Raw genomic sequence first — 22,285 nt, 5'->3', positions numbered from 1 at the left:
TCCTCATGCTGAGAAGGCTTTGGGCTTTGCCTTCTGTTTTTCATGCCCTTTGAGGCCACATGAAAAACTAAGCTGAATATTACCTGGTTTGCCCAATATCTTCAGGGAAAAAGCAAACTTCAGTGTTCTGCTTACTTTTCTTGAGTTGTACGTTCATTTGTTTTTTGGCTTGAAAATGTCTTATTCTTTTACGAGCCCGGCAATGCATTTAATAAAATTTGTGAGAATATTTATCCACAGTGTTGAATTGTATTTAATAAGAAAACCTTTTGAGGTAACTAGACTACCATATTTCTTTTTGCTGCTTTTCTGTATTTTTCTGTTACACATCTCTCCCGTTCTAAATTATAACTAAGGGAACCATATAATTTACTATCCAAACCTACACATTTTTGAGAGTGAAAAGGGGTACTTAATAGTATTAATTTTCTGAAAATTTTTCTGATAAATCCATTTGTATTAGTGGACCTATAAATTAGTTCTATTCAAAAGTTACCTTCAAAAAAAAAAAATTCTTACCAAAAAAAAAAACCTTTACGCCAAAGTAAAAACAGTTTTAAATTTCTTTATGTTGTTTATCGGAACATTAAAATTGAACAAGTAGAATAATTATTCTTGAGACACCTTTATGTGTTGCAGTCATCTTGACCTCATATCATGTTAACGGTATTTTTCTTAAGACTTTTTCTTCCTAGTATTACCTTAGAGCCTCAGCATTTTTCTTCTTTAGTTATCTAACTGTGTACCTATTTATTTAAATGTATGTGCATGTGGGTTAATACATAAAACTATTTATACATTTCAATTTCTCTTTGTAGAATATCACAGTCTGGTTGAAAATAATTAAGACCTTACGTACACCATAGCCAGCTACAAGTTCATTTCAGTGGAATAAGGTTCCCATCCCAATTGAGTAAGAATATTATGGGTTAAAGTTTCAAAAAGTTTTCCCCCAAGTCAATTTCCAAAGCACAATTACAGAATTTCAAAATTTAATCTTTTATACTGTGTGTTTCTTGCTGTCTAATATTCATTTAGTTACATCTTTGCTTTTGTAGAGACATATGTCAGGGTCCTCCCTATTTGCAAGTTTTGTTTTATTTAATAATTATAATTCCTTACAAGCGTCAGAAGCTGAGATTTTTGTTTTATTTGTTAAACCCTTGGTATGGATTTACAGCTTATTTTCAACAAAGTACAATCAAAATTTAGAAAACCTGTTTCCAAAACTCCATACTTTAAAGTATGTTTTGAAGTTAAAAACTGTCTAATGTCAGCAATTTCATATCATTTAAGCTAGTTCTTTAAAGTCTCAAACATTTCTCAAATCCTGTTGATGACAGGCAGCAAAGAGAGAGCAGTTCATGCCCCTGATGAAATAGTTTTTCATTTGACATAACCTTCATCACAAAATGTTTGTATCTCATGTACTCTATCTAACTCTGTATATGTAAATTTTGCAAAATTTTGACCACAGCTTGTATTTCTCTGCGTAGAAATAGAACTGTGTTTGAGCACAGTTCTGAATTATGTGTGTGCAGTAACCAATTTCAAGTGCATCTCAGCACAAGTTTCTGCATTTAGTAGGAACAGTATGTCTTCAAGTGTAAATTCTTTTTACTGCATGTAACACACATGTTAGTAGGTGAGGCCTGCCCAACTGTCTCCATCTTATTGTTTTAAAGTCTTATTATCACTTTGTTGTGAAAAATGGAAAACCTAGGACAAAATAAATTAGTTGGAATGCAGGATAATAGGCATAAAGTGAGACTTTTCTGGGTGAAATAGGACCTATTATTAGCCTACTGAGCAGGGGTCCTATTTCATTTGTGTTTGCAATTCCAGGGCTAGCAAAGAGCCTACCTGTATCCTAGGTTCTTAATACCTGCTTGTGGGGTGAACTACCCCAAAACAATATATTTGTTTGAATATGTATTATTCAAATGTATTATTCAAATGTATTTGTTTGAATATGGATTTCTGTGTATTAGTGCAAAGGAATGAAAGCAGGGTACTTTCAGGCTTTGTCACAAGACTCTCCAAAATCCCACCACATAGGGGCTGCTTCCTCTGCTTAGACTTAACTGCAAGCAAGGATTATGCCTTGTTGCCCTTTTGGAATATCTTTTCTACATGCCAAATATATTGAACTTGACTACACACTGGCTTTATTAGCCAACGCTTTTAACCCAAACACCCTGCTGGAATGGAACATTTTTGCTTGTAAGACCTTGGGACCTCAGCAAGATCCATGTAAGGAGAGCCCTGGAGTCATCACACAGACACCATTTACAGATGGACCCGACTTGACTCGGCCAGAGTCTTGACTCAAATTGGGGCACGTTGGTGCTTCTGACTGTTCCCCTTTGGAGAAAGTTGTTGTATGCATTCCCCAAGAGGGACCTGATAGTAACCTTGGTGAAAATGTCTGTCCTGTGATCTACCCTTGAAGATTGTGAGCGGTACACACCTGAGTAGGCCATTGCTTGCCCTGCAGAATGCTTTGGAAGGCTGGGAGAGTCTGTCTGGACAGGCTGTGAGTTTGGTATGCCACACGCGCTGTAGCCCAAGGCAGTGACATTGGCCTTGGTTTTATTCTGACAGTGGCTTCTGTGAGGAAAAATAAAAGCTAGTATTTTGGAAGTTAGGGAGGTAGGAAGCCGGGAACGACTACTTTTGATGGAGAGGTCCCCATGAGATATGTATGTAAATGTTTGTAGACTGGCATCTCTATGCTGGACACTGAAGTCATTGATGTATAGAAAGAAAGGAAATGATCTCTACTTATGTATGCAGTTCTCTGAGAAGAAGGCATCATTAGTGGTCTTTGGATCATCCATCGAATTTATTGAGAGCCTTTCATAGCCCTTTGGAAAAGCACTGAGATGTTTCGAAATTTAGAAAAGGTGGGAGGGGGATACCTAAGAAGTGTCATAAGGGAGATATGATTAATTCCTCATTTGTAAGCCTTTTGTCACCGGCAGGGTTTTGGGAAACAAAAGCCCAGTGAAGGATCTTGCAGGGGTAACAGTGATGATATTCTGAATTTGAACCATAGTTACTCTGCGTAAGAAATGAATAACTATTTGTGATTGAACTTACCTACTTAAAAGCCTTAAAAATTGTGCCACAATAGCCTATCTTTTTATCAAACAAAATAAACATCACTGGAAAACTTGAATCTTTCTTCATTCTTTTTCAAGAAATTCATAATCCCTTCATGTCAATCCCCATTAAAATTTCATGGACTCTCTCTTAAGTTATCGAATGAATGAACGGTAGAATACTAGTCTTTCTGTGGAACCTCTTTTTTTAGACTTATACCAGTAATGGAAACCATTCTTAAACTTAATTTCCTTTTCATTCCTTCCAGTTCCTAAAACACTGGTCCTTGTGTCATGAACCAATCCAATTGGTACATTTTCTGAAGACTGTGAAATCATGTTTCTTCAAACCACACATGATACCCAGAAGGCATTCTAACACAGTTGTCCTCAACACCCTCCTTAAAGTTGGTTATACTTGATTTCGAAAGAAGTTTATCCCTGGGAAGTCCATGTACTTAGCAATACTAGTCTTTCAAGTTTTCCCAGCTGGTGACTGGTTAGTGGTCGGCAAGTAACAAGGACAATATTGCACAAGTATCTTCAACACAAGGTAGCATAGGCAATCTTTGGTCATGGTTATTGGCAGGAAAACCAAATATTAGGAGGCTTTTGAACTACAGATGCCAAAAATGTGAGTTAAAATCTAAGACGGATAAAGTGTAACCAAAAAATGAAATGGCCCATGTGTACATCAAAGGACACTATCAAGAGATTGACCAACAGCCTACAGAATAGGAGAAAATGCTTGCAAATCATATATCTAACGTAGGATTGATCTCCAGCATATGTAAAGAATTCCTGCAATTCAACAACAACAAAATTCAATTCAATTAAAAAATGGGCAAAGGACTTGAATAGACATGTCTCCAAAGAAGTTATCCAAAGCGGCCCAATAACCACATGAAAGGATGAAGAACATCATTAGTCATTATAGAAGCATCAATATGACCCCAATGAAATACCACTTCCCATTCATTAGGAAGGCTATCAAAACCAGGATATAAGTGTTGGCAAGGCTGTGGAGAAATTGGAACCCTTGTGCATTGCTTGCTGGTGAGAATGTAAAATGGGATAGCTGCTGTGTCAAACAGTTTGGCAGCTCCTCAAAAAATTGAACATAGAATTGCCATGTTATCCGGCAGTTCCACTCCCAGGTATATACTCAAAAGCACTGAATGCAGCAACGTGAACAGACATTTGTAAGTCCATGGTCATAGCAGCATTCTTCACAGTGCCCAACACGTGGAAGCAGTGCGTGTCTATCAATAGATGAATGGAAAACAAAATGTGGTGTATCCATACAATGAATAGTATTCAGCTGAATCATACATTGTGGTTCAAACAGTGGTTTGGAAAGTGGTTAAAATAGTAAATTTTAGGTTATATATGTTTTACCGCAATAAAAAAGAAGAGGAAAGGCAGGTGATTTCCAAGGACATGAATCCCAGGGAATGTCTAGTGCTGTTACGCTTTTCCTTTTTTGTCCTGAATAATTAGTGGGCTAGTGGATTGAGCTGGACATGGAAGAATTTCCACAGACAGACAGTAAAGTAAAGGGTGTTCCATGCTGAAAACCTGGCATGAACACAGATGCCGGAGAGGCACAAAGGCCACCGTGGTTCAGGGAGTTGGGAATAGAGTGGTACAGCCCAAATCCACAGTGCAGGGAGGGATCTCAGGATATTCTGCTCAGCTCCAGGTCCAAAGCCACCAAATCATCTTTACTGTCACCCTTCGTATGATGAGGAGGCCTCCCCCACTGTCATTCAGTGAGATAACAAATGGATCAGAGCCGTAGTTGTACTGGTCTGCAGCCCGTTGGGTGAGCACCCAAGGGTCCCCATCTCAGGGAATAATGGACTTGGTGGCAATGGTGCTTCACCCCTCCTCCTAGAACCACTTTAAGTATCTCCAACTAAGTCTTGGAAAGGCCATTGGTTAGAAGCAGGGGGCAAGGGCAGAAGGAGAGGGCACAAATGGTCATCCTGACCCTGACAGTGACAATCCTGTTTTAAGCTCCACGCTGCTGACTTCAAAGAAAAGCCATTGCGCAGGGAGAGAGATGAGCTTGAGATTATTGGAAGAAACAAGTTGAATCAACTAATCCATCCTCCCAAGAATTGGTCTGAATCCTTCCCGACAGGGTGATATTCTATACCGCTGGCCTTGCCTAATAAACCAGCTTGTGTCTTCTTTCTTGGAAGGTTATCCTACAACACCCGGGGTGCCCACTGATAGGCAGTCTGATTGAGCAGAGAGAGATTAGATCTCTCTGCCTTTTGTGTGTATGAGATCAGAACACAGTCAAGTGAATGCAAATGAAAGGACTGCTCAGGGCTCATATTTGCATTTCTTCTGTTTATTTTATTTCAATAGAGAGAAAGCCTGGAATTGGCTAAATTGAACTCTGGAGACTGGAAATAGTCATGTTTGTAATCCAGTGTAATCATCAAGCCTACACCCTTTGTCTAATGCTATTTAACCTCTTTTTAGCCTTTCTGAGGAATGTGGTATAAGAGGGACTCACCTGGGTTTCCAGAGCTGTAAAATAAAAGCCCCATAATTTACCCAGTCCCTATGTTGCTCTCTCGTCCTAGGGTTTTGCTCAGAGAGGAGGTGAAAAAAGGAAATGAGGCCCTTCCAGATGTTTCCCTGGGTTTTTTTTGTTGTTGTTTTGTTTGTCTGTTTTTTGTTTTTGTTTTTTAAACACATTTCTTTGAAAGCACTTGAAATACTGGAAATATGCTTGCAGATTTTCAAAGCCCAGCGTCTACAAGGTTCTAATGGCAACCCTGAAGGGTGATCACAGACTGAGCTGTAGAAAGGCACCATCAAAATGCCATAAACATAAGCTTTTTTTCAACTGAAACAAGCATGCAAACTCATGAAAAAGCATAGGAATGTTCTAAAAATGTAAGTTTTTCCCTCAGGTGACACAGGAGGGTCAGGGATAGGTAGTGGCAAGGCAGTGGGAAAGGTTTGAGAGAAGAGAGAAGGCACTAGGCAAGAATAGGATTTCATTATATCAAGAGTCCCATTGGTAATCATCTTTTTTTTTTTTATCATCTGGAGAATTCTTTAAAAGTTCATGGAGAAGGACAAGTTTGAGCAGAAATTAGGGGAGAGGCTCTGGGTTACCATGACAACAGGACTCTTGACTCCATCTCTGTCATTCATCAGTGCCTAACTCCCTCTTGAGTTACTTCAGAGATTTCTGACATTGGAATGAACACATGCTCCTAAATTTGAGGGTGATTTGAAGTTGGAGAATAGCTAAGTTCCTAAATAGCGCAATGAGCTCATCTTTACTCAAAAGATGTGTAGTGGTGATGATGCGACAGAACTGAGATGTTTCCTTGTCTCTCTTCCAGCAAAGCTGTCATACACCACTGCAAAGGCTCTATAAAAAGTGACAGCGCTAGAGAAATGTCTATGGCAAAGCATCGAGAATTAATGATAATGGCTGAGGCCAAATAAATTTTAAAAAGGAAGTGAAATTTTAGATAATGTGAAAAATGTCAGAGTAGCATTTGTAGTCTAAATTACAGTCATGTTATAAACATTAGGACTCCTAATCTAGTCCTGCAGGTGGATCAAATAACGAGCACGCATCTATTACAGACCAGTCTGCATGTTTAGTAAATGTAGAGGGTCTTCTTATTAAATCATTAAGCACCCCTTTAGAACATCTTAAACTTCATTAGCATATGCAGTGTTTTGTCAGTCTATTAATTCAGGGGAAACCTATGGACCTATAATTTTCTATTTGTCTATAAGGTCTGCTGATTTGCCCTCTAAGTTATTTTGTTTTATTTTTCATCAAAGTGATGACACTCCTAGCTCCTGGATATGCTAAACTAAGTAAAAATAAATATGAGTTCTTTTCCCTTCTGTCCTTGAACTAGCAAATCATAAACTTTGTCAGAGTTACTATTAAAAAGGTCAAAATAGAGGTGCAGCTCCTGTCTCCAAGTTTCTTAGGATCTTGTTGAAAAGAGCTACCTGGAATTAGCCAAACTGTAAGGTTTGGGAGCACATTGCCCAGACTGCCACGTCTGCCCAAGATTTCTGACACCACCTACAAGGAGTTAGGGTCCAACTACGAAGTTAGAGAGAAGACTCCACATGAGACCACTCTCACTTCTGATACCAACTGAAGTTTGAAGGGTTCCCAAAACCAACCTCAGATTTGTCTATTCACTAGAAGGATTCATGGACTTGGTGAGAGTACTCACAGCAACAATTTATTACAGAGAAAGGGCACAAATTAAAATCCAGCCACGGGAAGAGATGCGTAGGGCAGAGTTTGGCGGGGTTCTACACATGAAGCTTCCATTGTCTGCTCCTGTGGAGTCAGAATGTGTTACCTTCCCAGTATTGATTTGTGCACTGAGTATCCAACCAGGAAGCTCACCTGAGCTTCAGTGTGCAGTGTTTTTGCTGGGGCTTCATTAAGTATTGATTAATTGATTTCCCAAATGGTTGAACCTGGTCTCTAGGTTGGCTGATACTGCATGACCCAAAGCCCATGACCTAAATCACTTGGGTGATCTTTCTGGCATGGCCAGCTCTGTCCCCAAGACTATTAGGTGTGGCCCTCACATCTGGTGTGGTCAATCCCTACTCTAAGCAAAGACACTCCTACAGGTCCATAGATTACCTCTCAGAAGCTGACGTCAAAGGCTAGACCTTTCTTTGGGCAAGGGCATATTCTTTACTACACGAGATCTGAGACTGGTCTGAGTGGAAAGGAAGTACTAAATTGTGTAGTAGGAGGAGGGGGGCTTAGTGTGAGCGTGGATGAACAAACAAATATTTGAAGAGCAATGGAAGGAACATGGAATGTTCCCCAGCGAGAGAACCTTTAAGGAGGAGATGGTAAATGTCTTCTGAAATGTGAACGGCCAGTGTGTGCCAAAGGATTATTTTTACCCTGTGTGCCCCTAGAAAACAGAGCCAGTTCCCATGGGTTAGAAGTACAAGGAAGATTTAAGTTCAATATAAGAAAGAGCTTTCTAATAATCGAGGCTACTCACAAATATTACACAGGCAGCCCTGGGCGATGGTAAATGTTCAGTCGTGAAAAAAATTCTGGCAGAAAACAGATTACCTGTTACAGTGGCAGTCCTTTTATTCAAAATATGCAATGACCCTTAAGAATCCTTTCAACTCTAATACTCTATGGCTCTAAAAATATTTTTCAACCTTGACTCAGAATTGTATCCTGGAATCAGTGGACTTTCTATATTGCGGAATAATTTTCGTATTATGTAAATTACCTTTAAAACATCTTATGTCATACCTGGGTGCTATGGCCTTGAATTAGATGTACATTTTTCTGAGCAGAACTTAGATTTTATAATATTATGTTTTTATATATTTTATAATATTTATATATTTATTTATATATATATTTATATAATATTTATATATTTATATATTTATATATTTTATAATATTAATTCAGATTCTACTAATTCTGAGTGATCCACAGCTTAGACGGGGGTCATGCTTTCCCTTTGTCTACATCAGAGGGAATGAGTGGTTAAGCAAGTAAATGATGTAAAAAGATTTTTTTCATGGAACACATTTAATTTATATAAACGAACCTATGTTTTATAACCACGTTAGTCATTGCCAGTGTGTCTTGTTAAATAAGTTGGAAGCAGATTAGTTAGGATTTTAACTTGAAATCTCCTGTTAGCTATAAATTCAAGTTGTGTACTTTTCTTCATGCTTCTCATGAAGTAGGCTGAATTATGTGAATTATCTTACTTGGATGAACAGAACACTGATATCCAGGATCAAATGGATTCATGTGGTCCACATTTCCCTAGATTTCATCTTCCTATGTGAACAGTGGTAAACTATTAAAGTCATAGTTCAGATTTCACTGGCCGCCACCCACACTTGCGATGTAGAAACCTCTTGTGTAGACTGTCCTTCCGTTCACACGCTTTCCCATGTCCCTCAGGAAGCTCACGTAGGTGCTAATCATGTGCCTGGTCCTCCAGGAGGTAACTGCTGCTCCACCTGGGTCCCTCTGGGCGCCATGGCTCCTCACCTGCCTCTGCTTAGGCTCTGCCCCCAACGTTCTAGAGCCACCATGGCACCAGGCCTCAATCACCAGGATGGCATGTGTTACCTACATCAGACACATCCCTAAATGGCGCCATTTGCACCTCGGGGCTATACAGTGTTTAACAAAAGAGTTCTATGGGAGAATATTAGATGAACCTCGATTACTTTAAGTGGTTACGGTTTCAGGACCTCTGCTAACAGGTGGTCTTAGGTTAAGCAAGGCATGAACGCACACCAGGTGACATATTGGTTGGATCACAAAGGTTGATCCTTCAGCTAGGCATGGGTGGCTCTCTGCAGGGCCCTCTACTAAGCTCCTCTCTGAGGAGAGAAATCATCTCGCACACTGCTGAATGCCAGTGTTGCAGAGGCACCTCTGAGACACTTGCCGGACACAGGAAGCTTTATTGTACAAGCCAGAGTCGCTCTCCCTGGGGACCTGAGAGCTATGCTTCTCTACCTCAGCTGCCAGCACGAGGTGCTCTCCTTCCCAGCATCCTACAGAAGAGACCTGCCTGTGCCGTGTGCAGGATAAATGGAGTAGAGATTGAAACAGAGCAGCAAGCACTTTACCTTTATGTGACACCTTTTGAAAATGCCATTAGGATAGCTGGGCCTGTGCAAGTTTTGCTACTTCTCTAGTACCAGAAACCAGATAATCCGTGCCCTCAAATGTTGGCATCTTTCAGGGCAACATTGCTGAGAAAAGTCACTGCTGCCTCTCAGATGCTTCTCCCAGAGGGAAGTCGTATAGTCTCCTCAAAGATGTGCACCCATGAAGCCATCATGGAAGGGGGTCTTTGAGTCCCATATGAAGAAATAAACTCAAGGGAGGGATTTTTCCTCTGTGAAAGTATGCATTTATCGGTCTGTCACAACGTGACAGTGTCACAAAGAAAGGCACTTGCTTGGGATCTAGAAGACAGACAGGCACCAGAATTGTCCTCACCCAGTGGGACTGGTGCCTCCGTCTGTCACCTACAACTGTCTCTCTAATGAAGGGTAAAGGCCTGCACAGACGTCACCCACCTTGGCCAGGAACATGAGGCCAGGGATGCTATCTCGGAGACCTGGTCTCACTGGTGACACTTTAGGCTACAGTAGAAAGGGACGTTTACAGACCAATAGGATGTGAATAGAAAGGCAGAAGGATCAGTGGGAGGAAGGGTGGCCATTTGAGTAGCCAAAAACTACATCAAGTTGTGGTTTTACCCTACTTGTCGTTTTCTTTTCCTTTCCATTCTTTCTCCCTTTTCCCTCCGCTCTCTGCTCCTGGTGGTCAGCGGATGGATACGGGGGCCTGGGATTTGGGGGCTAGCGCTGGGAGATCATATTTCTTGGAGCTGACTTGATACCTGGTGGCTCTTGCCCAGTATCTCTAGCTCTCTTTGGGAGCTAGAGAAGACATTCTGGCAATTTACAGGTAAAGTGGGTAGGAAATGGCCTAGTTACTGGCATGTAATGTAGTTCCAGGGTCATATCCTTAAATATCCTTTAAGGGTACCACTGTGTTCTTGACATTGAAATGTTAGTTGTTATCTTGCTTCAACATCTGACCATTCTCTGCATGTGATTTCCATTCTTGAATACTGATGGTGTATTACTTTAAACAAACAAACAAACCACTGCCTACCTTTTCACAACAGAGCCTGACTGTGTGTACACCTGGATGGGCATATGTGTGTGCATGTTTGTGATTTATATGTCTGCTTCAGTTCTTGCTGCCCAAGAAACCTTTTCTTGCAAATTGTTCTGGAGCTTAATTAGTTTTCTGGATTAACTAAGCTCCTTTCTTTCGATGTGTTATTAAGAATTCTGTGTGCTCATTGTGTTTGTACTGAAGGAGACCATGTCTGTTGTAAGTGGAATCTACAGTCCTCTCTCATAAGAAGCAGGACTTGAAAGAAGGGCCATCCATTTCCATGGTGCTGGTGTTCGGTGGCCCGACTCGGTGAGTCACAGCTCACCACTTCTTTCTCCTTTCAAAAGGCATGGTCAACACATGCCCTACCTTCTCCCTCAAGGGTTCTTCACCTCCTTTCTGGAGAAGAAGTATACTTACCACTGCTCGGGAAAGAAATGACTTTTTGCTTGTGAAATTACCTGGCATTGTAGTGTGACTTCGGACCTCTTGTTTCATGGGCAGCCTGTATCATCTCAGCGACTGGGACAATTTCCCTTCCTGGGGGTCAGCAAAGAAGGAGCTACAGATTCCAGACCATCCTTTCAGAAGGGAATTTAGAGTTTTGTTAGGTGTTTTGGGGACCACATGCAAATAAAGTGTTCTTTGTCGGTCCTTGGATCTTGCCGCGTAGGAGACCCCCGCCAAGGAGACAGAACTGTGCGATCAAGGTGAAGGTCTAGGAGTTCTCTCATAGGGAGTTTCAGTGACCCTGGGGACATCCTCTAGCCTCAAGGGGTCTTTCCTTATCATGTGCTATTTTTAGATTCTGTCATTGGCTGTAACGAATGCTATCATGACGGGGGTTAGCATGTCTGCCCCTCTCACTGGATGGCCAGTCCCTCTTCCCCACACTTTCTAAGCCCCTGCACGGTGCCTTATGTAGGCTCAGTGCTCACTAAGTGTTTCTTCAATGAACTGCCTGCCACAGACACTAATGAGTTCATGGGTTGAGTGACTGTGAGCATCTCACAGCCCCTTTGGAAGGATGGGATCTGCTTCTGCATGAAGTAGGAAGTGATTTGGGCAGTCGCCATAGCTACGGCCTGGTGCTTGAGTGATTTCTAAAGGCCGGCATTTGTTCCTCTGCCTGTATCCAGGGGACAGACTTTAGCTCTCCCTCCGTGAAACCTCTGAACCCAGAGAGAACAATGCAGACAACAGCTAACACAATCACATCAGAAAGAGATTACTGTATAGTAAGGACATTCAGACAGACCTTCATGCTCTGGTGGTGACTCTGGCACTGTGCCTGGGGTGATACCACATCATCATGACTCTAAAGGTCAACAAACTTTTCCTGTGAAGGACCAGATAGTAAATATTTGTGGCTTTACAGGCCTTATGGGCTGTGCCACATGTACTCAACTCGGCTGTTATAGTGTGAAAGCAGCCAAAGACAGTACGTTAACGAGTAGGTGTGGCTGTGTACTCATAAAACTTTATTTATAAAAACAGGCAGTGGGCCAAATTTGTCCAGCAGGTCCTAGTTTGTCAGCTCCTGTCCTAATTGCTCTTTCTTGTTCTTTTAAAAGTATTATTAATTAAAATTTATTCATTATCCTCTTCTTTTTGTGGTCTCTTTCTATGTCTAGTAAAAGGTTGACTTATTTTAAAAAGCAAGACATTTTTCCAAAAATCACTATAAAAGGTGTGTGCAGTTGGGGTGGGAGGGAGGTAGAATATGTGTGGATAAAAACATGGCTATTTGACAAAGTGGCACGGTCGTTCCCCAGACTCCAGTCGGCGCTGCTCTGTCACCAGGCCCCTCCTGCCCCTGACCAACCTGCCCTGGACAGCCAGGACCCCTCCCACATGTTCTCTGAGTCTCTAAATCCCTCCCTCAGCCTGGGCGTGGGGCTCAGGGGGCCAGCAGCTCTGCACCTGCATGAGAATTCCTCTCGCCTCAGTCTTGAAGCAAAGGTGCAGTCTGAGTTTGTGCTGACCGTTGCCCTAGAAACTATTTAAACCTTTTTATTCTCCTACCAAAGACGCTGCGTTAAACCAACAGTTTGCAGTTTCTAGTACCCTGCCCCTTCTTTCACCTTCCATACCCAACTTCATTGTCTTTGTTCCAAGTTAAAGGATCATTATGAGGAGGAAAAACACCAAAGCTTTATAGCCCCCATTTTTCACTCCCATAAGGATGTGCTTTTTAGAGTCTAGAGAGGCCCAGGTGAAAGAATCTTGCTAGCAGTTTCACTGGCTTTCCATCAGGAGAGCTAAAATTCTGGTTGCCAAGCAACATACATGCCCTGGCCTCTTCCCACAATGTGAACTTAAAAAAAAAAAAAGTCCTATGATTGAGTCATGAATGGAGAACTGTGGAAATACACAGGGCAAAAACAGTTTGCTATAACAATATTATATCCATTTTTCTGTCTTTGGTATCTTTTCCAGAGAATGTATCTAGGGTCACACTGAGAAACAAGTGGGTTGTGCCTTCAGCAGAGAGCAGTTGATTAATAAGACAGAGTTAGGAACTTCAGAGTGTCCCCATTGGTTGCAGACCCCATATTTGTAAATTTTCCTAGTCACTAAAATTCATTTGTGAACCCCAAATCAATCCTTGCAGTGAAAACACTGGCATTTGCCGACAGGTGTACCAGTGGAACTCTGAGTTGTCCAATGGGCACATTCCCTGCCTTCCTGTTTCACCTGTCTTGCTGTAAACAAGTGTTCTTTTTAGTGTATTTAGTGCCCCTTTTTTGCATTTGTGAACTTTTTGTTGGTGATTCCAGTTTAAATGGCCCCTTAAGTACAGTAATACCTCGGTTTTCAAACATATCCGTTGATGAACATTTTGGTTTATGAACGCCGTAAACCTGCAAATAAATGCTTCGGTTTTCGAACCACCTCGGAAGTTGAACATGTCACGTGGCTTCCGCTGAGTGCAAGATCCTGAGGCCCAGCTGTGGGCTGTTTTCAAACATTTCAGAACTCCAACGGTCTTCCGAAACGATTATGTTCAAAAACCGAGGTACCACCATACACTGTTGAAGTACTGTCCAGTGTTCCTTAGTGCAAGAAAGCAGTGGTGTGCCTTACGGAGAAAACACGTGTGTTAGGTACGCTTCGTCCGGGCATGTTATTGTGCTGTTGGCGTGAGTTCAATGTTAATGAATCAACCATATAGTGCATCTCGAAAAAGGAAGACGAAGTTCTCTGATCTCCGTCTACCTCAGCTGCTCTGGAAAGTGCTGAGGAAACACCTAACGTGCATGATGACGCTATGGAAAAGTGGTTACATCTGTGGATTCACAGAGGATGGCTGATTAAATTAAAAGAATATAGTGAACAGTGTTGTTGTGAGGCTGAAAGCCACAGAAATCCATGGTCATGATACCCAGGGTCAGGAAAATGGTAAACCCTTCTCACTGGTATTTTATTATAAAGAAATGGTGCGATAATTCATTATTTGTAAGAAACATGGATTAAAGAAGGTATTGTGACACAGAAACATATATGCACAGGAAACAAGGTTATGTGTTGATCACCTGACAAAATGTTGTGACCAGAGGTGCTTGGGAACCTCAACCATGAGTTTCCCCAAGGAGCAATGGCTCCTAATTCACTAATACAATCTTCACCGAGACTTAATAGGAGTCAATTACCATGAGTAATAAGAATCAGCTGTATGTGATCACAGCTTAACCCTAATGGAATCTGTCCTCTATTTCACACAGTGAAGACAAAGCCCAAGGCTCATCCGGGGCAGTGTCTCTGCCAAAAATGTCTGCAAGGGATGTCTGGCCATCAGCAATGCTGGTGTCTGTGACATCCTGCTGCATATATTTTGAAAGGAGGTAATGTTTAGATCCGGGCCTCAGTCCTCCTCCGTATCTGCATTTCTTTTCTCTCTTAGTTTGGGCTGCTATAACACAATACCACAGACTGGGTGGCTTAAACGACAGAAATTTATTTCTCCCAATTCTGGAATCTAGAAAGTCCCAAGTCAAGGCCCGGGCAGATGCAGTGTCTGGTGGGGACCCACCTCGTGGTTCATAGATGTCCATCTTGTTGTCATAACTTCACAGGGTAGAAGGGGTGTGGGAGTTTTCTGGGGTCCCTTTTATAAGGACACTAATCCAGTTCATAAAGGTTTCACCCTCATGACCTAATCACATCCCAAAGGTCCTACCTCCTAATACCATCACATTGGGGCTTAGGATTTCAGCATATGAATTTGGGGAAGACATAAGCGTTCAGCCATAATACTCTCTGTCCACCACTTTTATCACTAATTATTTTGCTTGAAGGGAAATGCTGCTATATTTTTTAATTGCCCTGGAACTGAGCCAGAGTGAGCCCAGCAGCCCCAAACTGACACTTTAATTGGTCCCAGATGAAAAAGAGAAACAATTGCCCTAACACTGGTCTTATCTCCCTGAAGGCCTGTGCAGGTCACGTGTGAAATGATTTCCCCATTTCCAAGGTCTAATCCCTGCTGACAGCGGCCTGCGTCTCACACCGAGTCTGCAGAGTTGGATGGTCCCTCTCTAGGGAACTCTGCAGGGGTGGTTGACTAGCAGCCTGACAGGGACACAGATGAGAGGACAAACTCCTCTCACCTGGCATTATAAACACAGCACAGGAATGTGAACACAGGGCATGGGAAACAATGGGTCTGCCTCCACCTAGGACCCCGGAAGGCTCCAGAAATGAAATGACGTTGGGCAGAAGTTGAGAGGACGCCTATTGGGGATGACATACGCTGAGCCTTTTAAAAGCAAGGCAGGAAAAATGTTGGGACAGTATAAGAATGGAAAAACACAAGCTATTCCTTCAGGTTATTTTTTAAAGAGCATAAAAAATGCAGTCTGGGTCTCAGTACCGCCACTCAGGGACCTGGCTCCATACAGTACCTGCCTTTCTAGAAAGTTCTGTGCTCTGTTTGCTGATTGAGTCAGTGCTTGGGCCTATGTCTGTGTTTTGTCACGTGTCATCAGGGACAAGAATCCCTTCATTATTACTCTGTGCAAATATGAGAGTTCAGAGACAATAGCAATAAAATGACTGCAGTTCCTTGGCAGAAGGAACTTGGCCTGTCTTACAAACACATAGATCTTCAGTGCAAGATCATGGCTGGGGAACTGCTTCTTGTGGCAGGGATTGCCTGTGTGCAGACACTCACAGTGAAGGACCGTGTGTACAGACAGCGTGCCGAATCACCAGTCACAAAAGCCATCTCTCTCTTCATCCCTTCCTCTGGTTTCTATCCCCAGGTCTCATTATGTGCAATGTCATATGAATGCACACAGACGCACAAGAATACCCATGACAGCCAGGACAGAAGTGCCAAGGGAGGTGTTTTGCATGCATTCCATACTTGGGGTTAGATGCACTTGCTCAGCTGCCAACTACACATAGCATGCTAGAAAAGGATGTTAATTAGTATACGATTTTTAAAAAGTGAATAAGAAAAAACACTGCCCACAACAAAAAAAAGCCATGTAGAGGCTTGAAGTCCTGCCCTGACAGCCAAAGAGAAGCATGGCCCGCTAATGCAGCCTTAATCCACTTTGTTTGGCAGAGAAAGCAAGCTCACCATGCTGCTCCGGGAATCCCTGGGGAACATGAACTGTCGCACCACCATGATCGCTCACATCTCGGCGGCGGCCGGGAACTACGCGGAAACCCTGTCCACCATCCAGATCGCCTCGAGAGTCTTGAGAATGAAGAAAAAGAAAACGAAGGTAAGGAGCTCGCAGGGGGTGCGGTAATGAAGGAGCTTTGGGAGCCGTGCCCTGGAGCTGAGTCCAGAAAGAGCCGAGTCAGTGTTTCTCATCCCCGAGCACAAGAGGCATGGGTGCTCAGGGTCCCCCTGGGGGCTGGAAAAGCCTGAGGCTGATATAGAAGAAAGTCACTTCCTGTCCCTACAGTTGGTGCTGTCCCGGTCATCCACCTGGACCCCTGACAGGGAGTACTTGTCCTCTTGTAGTTCAAATGGATGGCTCCTTTGAAGTGGACCATTTGGGAGGGCGCGAAGGAGTCACAGTGTACCTCTCACCTGCCTTGGCCCTCTGTAGACCCAGACTGTGTCCTTCCACTGGCTGACCCCAGAGAGGATTGTTAACTTGCTGCTCACGTGGGCCCACGCTCCCTGTGTTTCCAGGAGGCACTTTCAGGCTGCCGGGTTTTGCTGGGTGGGCCTGCTTGTTGGTTGATGGTAAGAGTCTGCTAGCAACCAGCAGGCTTATTTTCCAGACAGAAGCCACGCCGGGACAGACAGTAGTGGCGTGATAAGAATGTTTGAGAAGATAATCACGATGATCGTCCTCTGCTCTAGGGCCAGCTGGTGATGTGTGGGGCTTTCCCCCTTCTTTTTGTAGCTTTTCTTTGTAGAAAACGAGTCTTGCCAACTGTTCTGTGTTCTGTGATAGAAGGTGCCACTGATGCCTTGGGTGTGCCACGTTGGTGACCCCGCAGCCCTTGGGAGGTCAGACCTAGGTTGGTCACCTCCTTTCATGAGCAGCCTCTGTTTCCCCATGTGTCATGTAAGGGTTACCCTTTGCATCTAAGGCCATGATGTGGAACATGGGACCCGGGCCTGGCACGTCCCAGGTAACAGCCCACATGCAGGGAAGCCGACCAGGAGGCCTGGAGAGCCTGTCCAGTCAGCAGGGCCGGCTCCCTGGGAGGGCTGTCTTGGAAGGCTCCCCAAGCTAAGTGTTCTCCTCTCACTCACAGTACACGTCAAGCTCCTCTGGGGGAGAGAGCTCCTGTGAAGAAGGCAGAATGCGCAGGCCCACCCAGCTGAGACCCTTCCACGCCAGGGCCACGGTGGATTCCGACTTCGCTATCCCTCACCTGTCCAGTGACCCCGACTACTCTTCAAGCAGCGAGCAGTCCTGTGACACGGTCATCTACATTGGGCCAAATGGCACGGCCCTCTCTGACAAGGAGCTCACCGACAACGAGGGTCCCCCAGACTTTGTCCCCATTGTGCCGGCCCTGCAGAAGACCAGGGGTGACAGCCGGTCCATGGAGGCTGGAGAGGCCACGGCCAGCAAACCTGAAAGGGATTGCCTGAAGTGCAACACGTTTGCCGAGCTGCAGGAGAGGCTGGATTGCATTGATGGCAGTGAAGAGCCCAGTAAGTTTCTTTTCGAAGAGCTGCCTGCCCAGTTTGGGGCAGAGCAGGCAAGCAAGTGTCCCCCGTTAAGCCAAGCGGCTGGGGCAAACCTGTTCAGTGAGTCTGATAAGGAAGATAATGCGTCAGATGGCCAGCTGAGTGACAGAGACGGCACTGACGCCCTGGCTTCCAGCAGGCAGAGGAATCACTCGCCTGCCCCTGCAGCCGTGCTCACCAACAGCCCCCCTCCTGCCTCGCCCAGGAGCGTCCCCGGCAGCAGCAGCCAGCTCGTGCAGAGCCCCAGCCTGCAGAGCAGCCGAGAAAGCCTCAACTCCTGTGGCTTTGTGGAAGGTAAGCCCAGGCCCATGGGCTCCCCGCGGCTGGGCATTGCCAGCCTGTCCAAGACCTCAGAGTACAAGCCGGCTAGCTCTCCTTCCCAGAGATGCAAAGTCTACACGCAGAAGGGCATCCTGCCTTCCCCTGCCCCCCTGCCGCCCTTGAGCAAGGACTCCTGCACGGTACCCAGCGAGTCCCTGCTGCAGCCTGAGGTGCGTACACCCCCGGTTGGAATGAGTCCCCAGGTGTTGAAGAAATCCATGTCTGCTGGGAGCGAAGGGTTCCCCGAAACCCCTGCTGATGACGAGCATCAGGCAGCCACGTCTCTGGATTCCAAGAAGGAGATCGTGAGCACCACCATGGTGACGGTGCAGCAGCCGCTGGAGCTGAACGGCGAGGACGAGCTGGTGTTCACGCTGGTGGAGGAGCTCACCATCAGCGGGGTCCTGGACGGCGGCCGCCCCACCAGCATCATCAGCTTCAACAGCGACTGCTCTGTGCAGGCCCTGGCGTCGGGCTCGCGGCCCGTCAGCATCATTGGCAGCATCAGCGAGGACCTGGAGTGCTACTCCAGCATGGCTCCCGTCTCCGAGGTCAGCATCACGCAGTTCCTGCCCCTCCCGAAGCTGACCCTGGACGAGAAGGGCCGGGAGGCGGGGAGCAGGCGTTCCTCCATCAGCTCCTGGCTGAGTGAAATGAGCACAGGCAGTGACGGCGAGCAGTCGTGCCACAGCTTCATAGCCCAGACGTGTTTCGGGCACGGGGAAGCAATGGCAGACCCTCCGGCCTCCGAGTTTGTCGGCGGCCTCCAGAACACTGCCGTGGTGTGCCGGGAGAAGCCAAAGCCAGGCCCCGATAATGTGCTCATCTTGTCTGAAATGGGGGAAGACTCTTTCAACAAAGCCACCCCCATCAAAGGCTGTAAGATCTCCACCCTGGGCAAAGCCATGGTCACCATCTCCAATACGGCAAATCTGAGCAGCTGCGAAGGGTACATCCCCATGAAGACCAACATTACGGTGTACCCCTGCATTGCCATGAGCCCCCGGCATGTCCAAGAAACTGAGGCATCCATGGCCACTGCCGGCTCAGCCGCCAAAGCAGCCCTGTCCCAGGAGAGCAAGGAAACCAGTGCAAAGAAAGAGATGACATTTGAGGACCCCTGGCTAAAACGAGAAGAGGAGGTAAAGAGAGAGAATGCTTATCCCAGTGAAGGAGAGGTGAAGTATGAGAGTGCAGCCGGCCCCGCAAAGCCTGAGGCCAGAGCAGAGCAGGAGCAGGACAGGAAGGCCAGCCCCGGGGACAGGCTGAGCAGCAGCAGCGGTGAGGTGTCTGCCTCCTCGGGCAGCGACACCTTCAGGAGGGTAGTGGATGGCTGTGAGATGGCCCTGCCCAGTGTGCCTGCGCAGAGCCCCGCCTATCCCATCAAAAGCCTGAAGTCCAGCAGCCTCCCCAGGGCTTCTCAGAAAGCCAGCCGACAGGAGGAGCTAGATGGCAGCTTCTATCCCTGCGCCCCGGAGACCAATGGCATTGGCACGGCTCCGGGCCTCCAGGCCTCCAAGGCAACCCTGGAGAGGAAGGTGGCGTCCCCCAAGCACTGTGTCCTGGCTCGCCCCAAAGGGACGCCCCCGCTGCCCCCCATCCGAAAGTCCAGCCTGGACCAGAAGAACCGGGCCAGCCCGCAGCACGGAGCGGGCAGCGGCACCAGCAGCCCCGTGCACCAGCCCGCGGCCTTCTCGGCCAGCTTCCCGGAGGAGCCGAGCGGCAGGGGCAGGGAGGCCAGCAGCAGCAGCCGGCTGTTCAGCGCCAAGCTGGAGCAGCTGGCCAGCAGGACCAGCTCCCCGGGCAGGACCAGCGTCAGCCACTACGAGTGCCTGTCGCTGGAGCGGGCCGAGAGCCTGTCCTGCATGAGCGCCCGGCTGCACGCCGGCAAGGACAGCACCATGCCCCGCGCGGGCAGGAGCCTGGGCCGCAGCGCGGGGGCCTCGCCCACGCACGCGGGCCCCCCGCAGTCGCAGTCCGCGGGGGCGTCCCCCAAGGCCGGCCCGTCCAAGATCTCCGCGGTGGGCAAGCTGCTGCTGGCCAGCCCCAGGGCGCGCAGCCTGTGCGCGTCCACCACCAAGACGCTCAGCTTCTCCACCAAGTCCCTGCCGCAGTCCGTGGGCCAGAGCCCCACGGCGGCCCCGAGTGCCAAGCACATGTCCTGGTCCACGCAGTCGCTGAGCCGGAGCCGCGGGCCGGGCCTGGCGGCCAAGCTGCCGCTGCGCGCGGTGAACGGGCGCATCTCCGAGCTGCTGCAGGGCCCCGCGGGGCCGCGGGCCTCCCCACGCGTGGGGCCCGACGACGACGACAAGCCCGCGGCCGCGCCCCTGCTGCCGTCGCCCTACAGCAAGGTCACGCCGCCGCGCAGGCCGCACCGCTGCAGCAGCGGCCACGGCAGCGACAACAGCAGCGTGCTGAGCGGGGAGCTGCCGCCCGCCATGGGCAAGACGGCGCTCTTCTACCACAGCGGCGGCAGCAGCGGCTACGAGAGCATGCTGCGCGACAGCGAGGCCACGGGCAGCGCGTCCTCCGCCCAGGACTCCATGAGCGAGAACAGCAGCTCCGTGGGCGGCAGGGGCCGCAGCCTCAAGGCCCCAAAGAAACGCTCCAATTCAGGTAGGCGCCCCCCGGGCCCGGGGCGTGGGGGCGCAGGGCGGGGCGTGGGGCCCGAACCCCACTGCCGCGCCGTCCTGCGGGTGGTGTCCGGCCCGTGGGGCCGACACTCGGTCTGTCCTTTCCTCGCAGCCTGTCACCCTGTAAGCCACAGCTGGGGACAGAGCTATGCGGGGTTTCACTGTCAAGACCGGACCTACTGTGTGGGCGTCAATAGACCGCCAGGCTGTGAAGGCCCCTCTGTCATCAGCCTGGTGAAGGTGTGGGATGGTGGTGGCAGCCAGGGTGCCCAGGCACACTAAGCAGTGGGGGGACTGAAGCTACCTGTTCCTTCGTGGGTTCCCTCTGCTCAAGGACCAGGGTTATAGCCTCTAACACAGACACACTCATGGTGGGTATGCACACCCACCACAGGGCCTGAAATGCACACACACACTCCCACACACACACACACTCACACACAGACACACACGCACACTGACACACACATGGTCACACACACTCACACACACACACACACTCACTCACACACACACACACACACACACACAGCAGCACCAGCACCAGTTTTGGTCATCAAAGTCCAGGTTACTGTGGGACTTTGCCATGTGACCACGTGTGCTTGCAGGTCACAGAGACCTTTCATATACTCCAATGTAGAGACTTGAATCTACCAATCCATTTTGTTCTTTCAATGTCTTTTATTCTTTTTTTTCAAGACTTGCCTTTTTTGGTTTGGCTGTTGCACAGGAGTCAAGAGGAAGAAAAACTGTAAAATACCTGCCTGGAGAGGGGACAGCGCATGTCCTTGCTCTGGCTCTCCCTCCTGTGACAGATGCTGTCCTCTGAGGGTCTCGTGTTAGGTTAGGCTGTTAAAGGAAAATGGTGTAAAATAAAAGGGCAGCCTAGGTGCCAGGAGTGGGATTTACCATAGAGTATGAAGGGTATGGGACCTTGGTGAGCCCTGCAGATCCAGGGCTCCGTAATGGATATGGCAGGGGAGATATGCTCCTTTCAGGTTAGGTGACCTTGTCTCACTTATTCATTGTTATTGTTAAGAGAAATGCTGGCTGTCACACATGATCAGCATAAATCAAAAGCAACTTCTTTAAGAGTAAAAGCCATAAAATTCCTCGCAGGAAATTCCTGGCCAGATGGCTGGATTTGACTATTACTTAGAGATGTTTGGAACTGCAAAGGAGATTAGGCAGTTACCTTTTATCAGAGATTGCTTTTGGATTTGGAAAGTCTGAATGCTTTGGTCACTTCCTTCGTAAATATGAACTGGAACTATGTTACTAGGAAGATGGCCTTGAACTCCCTGAATGCTTCGTAGTATCTGTAACAGTA

General features: G+C 46.8%; 1 protein-coding gene across 2 annotated transcripts in view; it reads left to right on the top strand.

The window, feature by feature from the left end:
- Positions 1–22,285, top strand: part of KIF26B (kinesin family member 26B) — a 414,751-nt gene that overhangs the window by 375,190 nt on the left and 17,276 nt on the right. For both annotated transcript variants that reach the window (XM_081038975.1, XM_081038976.1), the window contains 2 exons: positions 16,403–16,565; positions 17,560–20,938. In XM_081038975.1, coding sequence (XP_080895101.1) covers positions 16,403–16,565; positions 17,560–20,938 — 3,542 coding nt within the window. The remainder of the gene's footprint in view (positions 1–16,402; positions 16,566–17,559; positions 20,939–22,285) is intronic.

The sequence above is a fragment of the Rhinolophus hipposideros genome (genome assembly GCF_964194185.1).
Source record: "Rhinolophus hipposideros genome assembly, chromosome: 26".
In the NCBI taxonomy this organism is placed as follows: domain Eukaryota; kingdom Metazoa; phylum Chordata; class Mammalia; order Chiroptera; family Rhinolophidae; genus Rhinolophus; species Rhinolophus hipposideros.
This window is presented reverse-complemented; position numbering and strand designations above follow the sequence as displayed.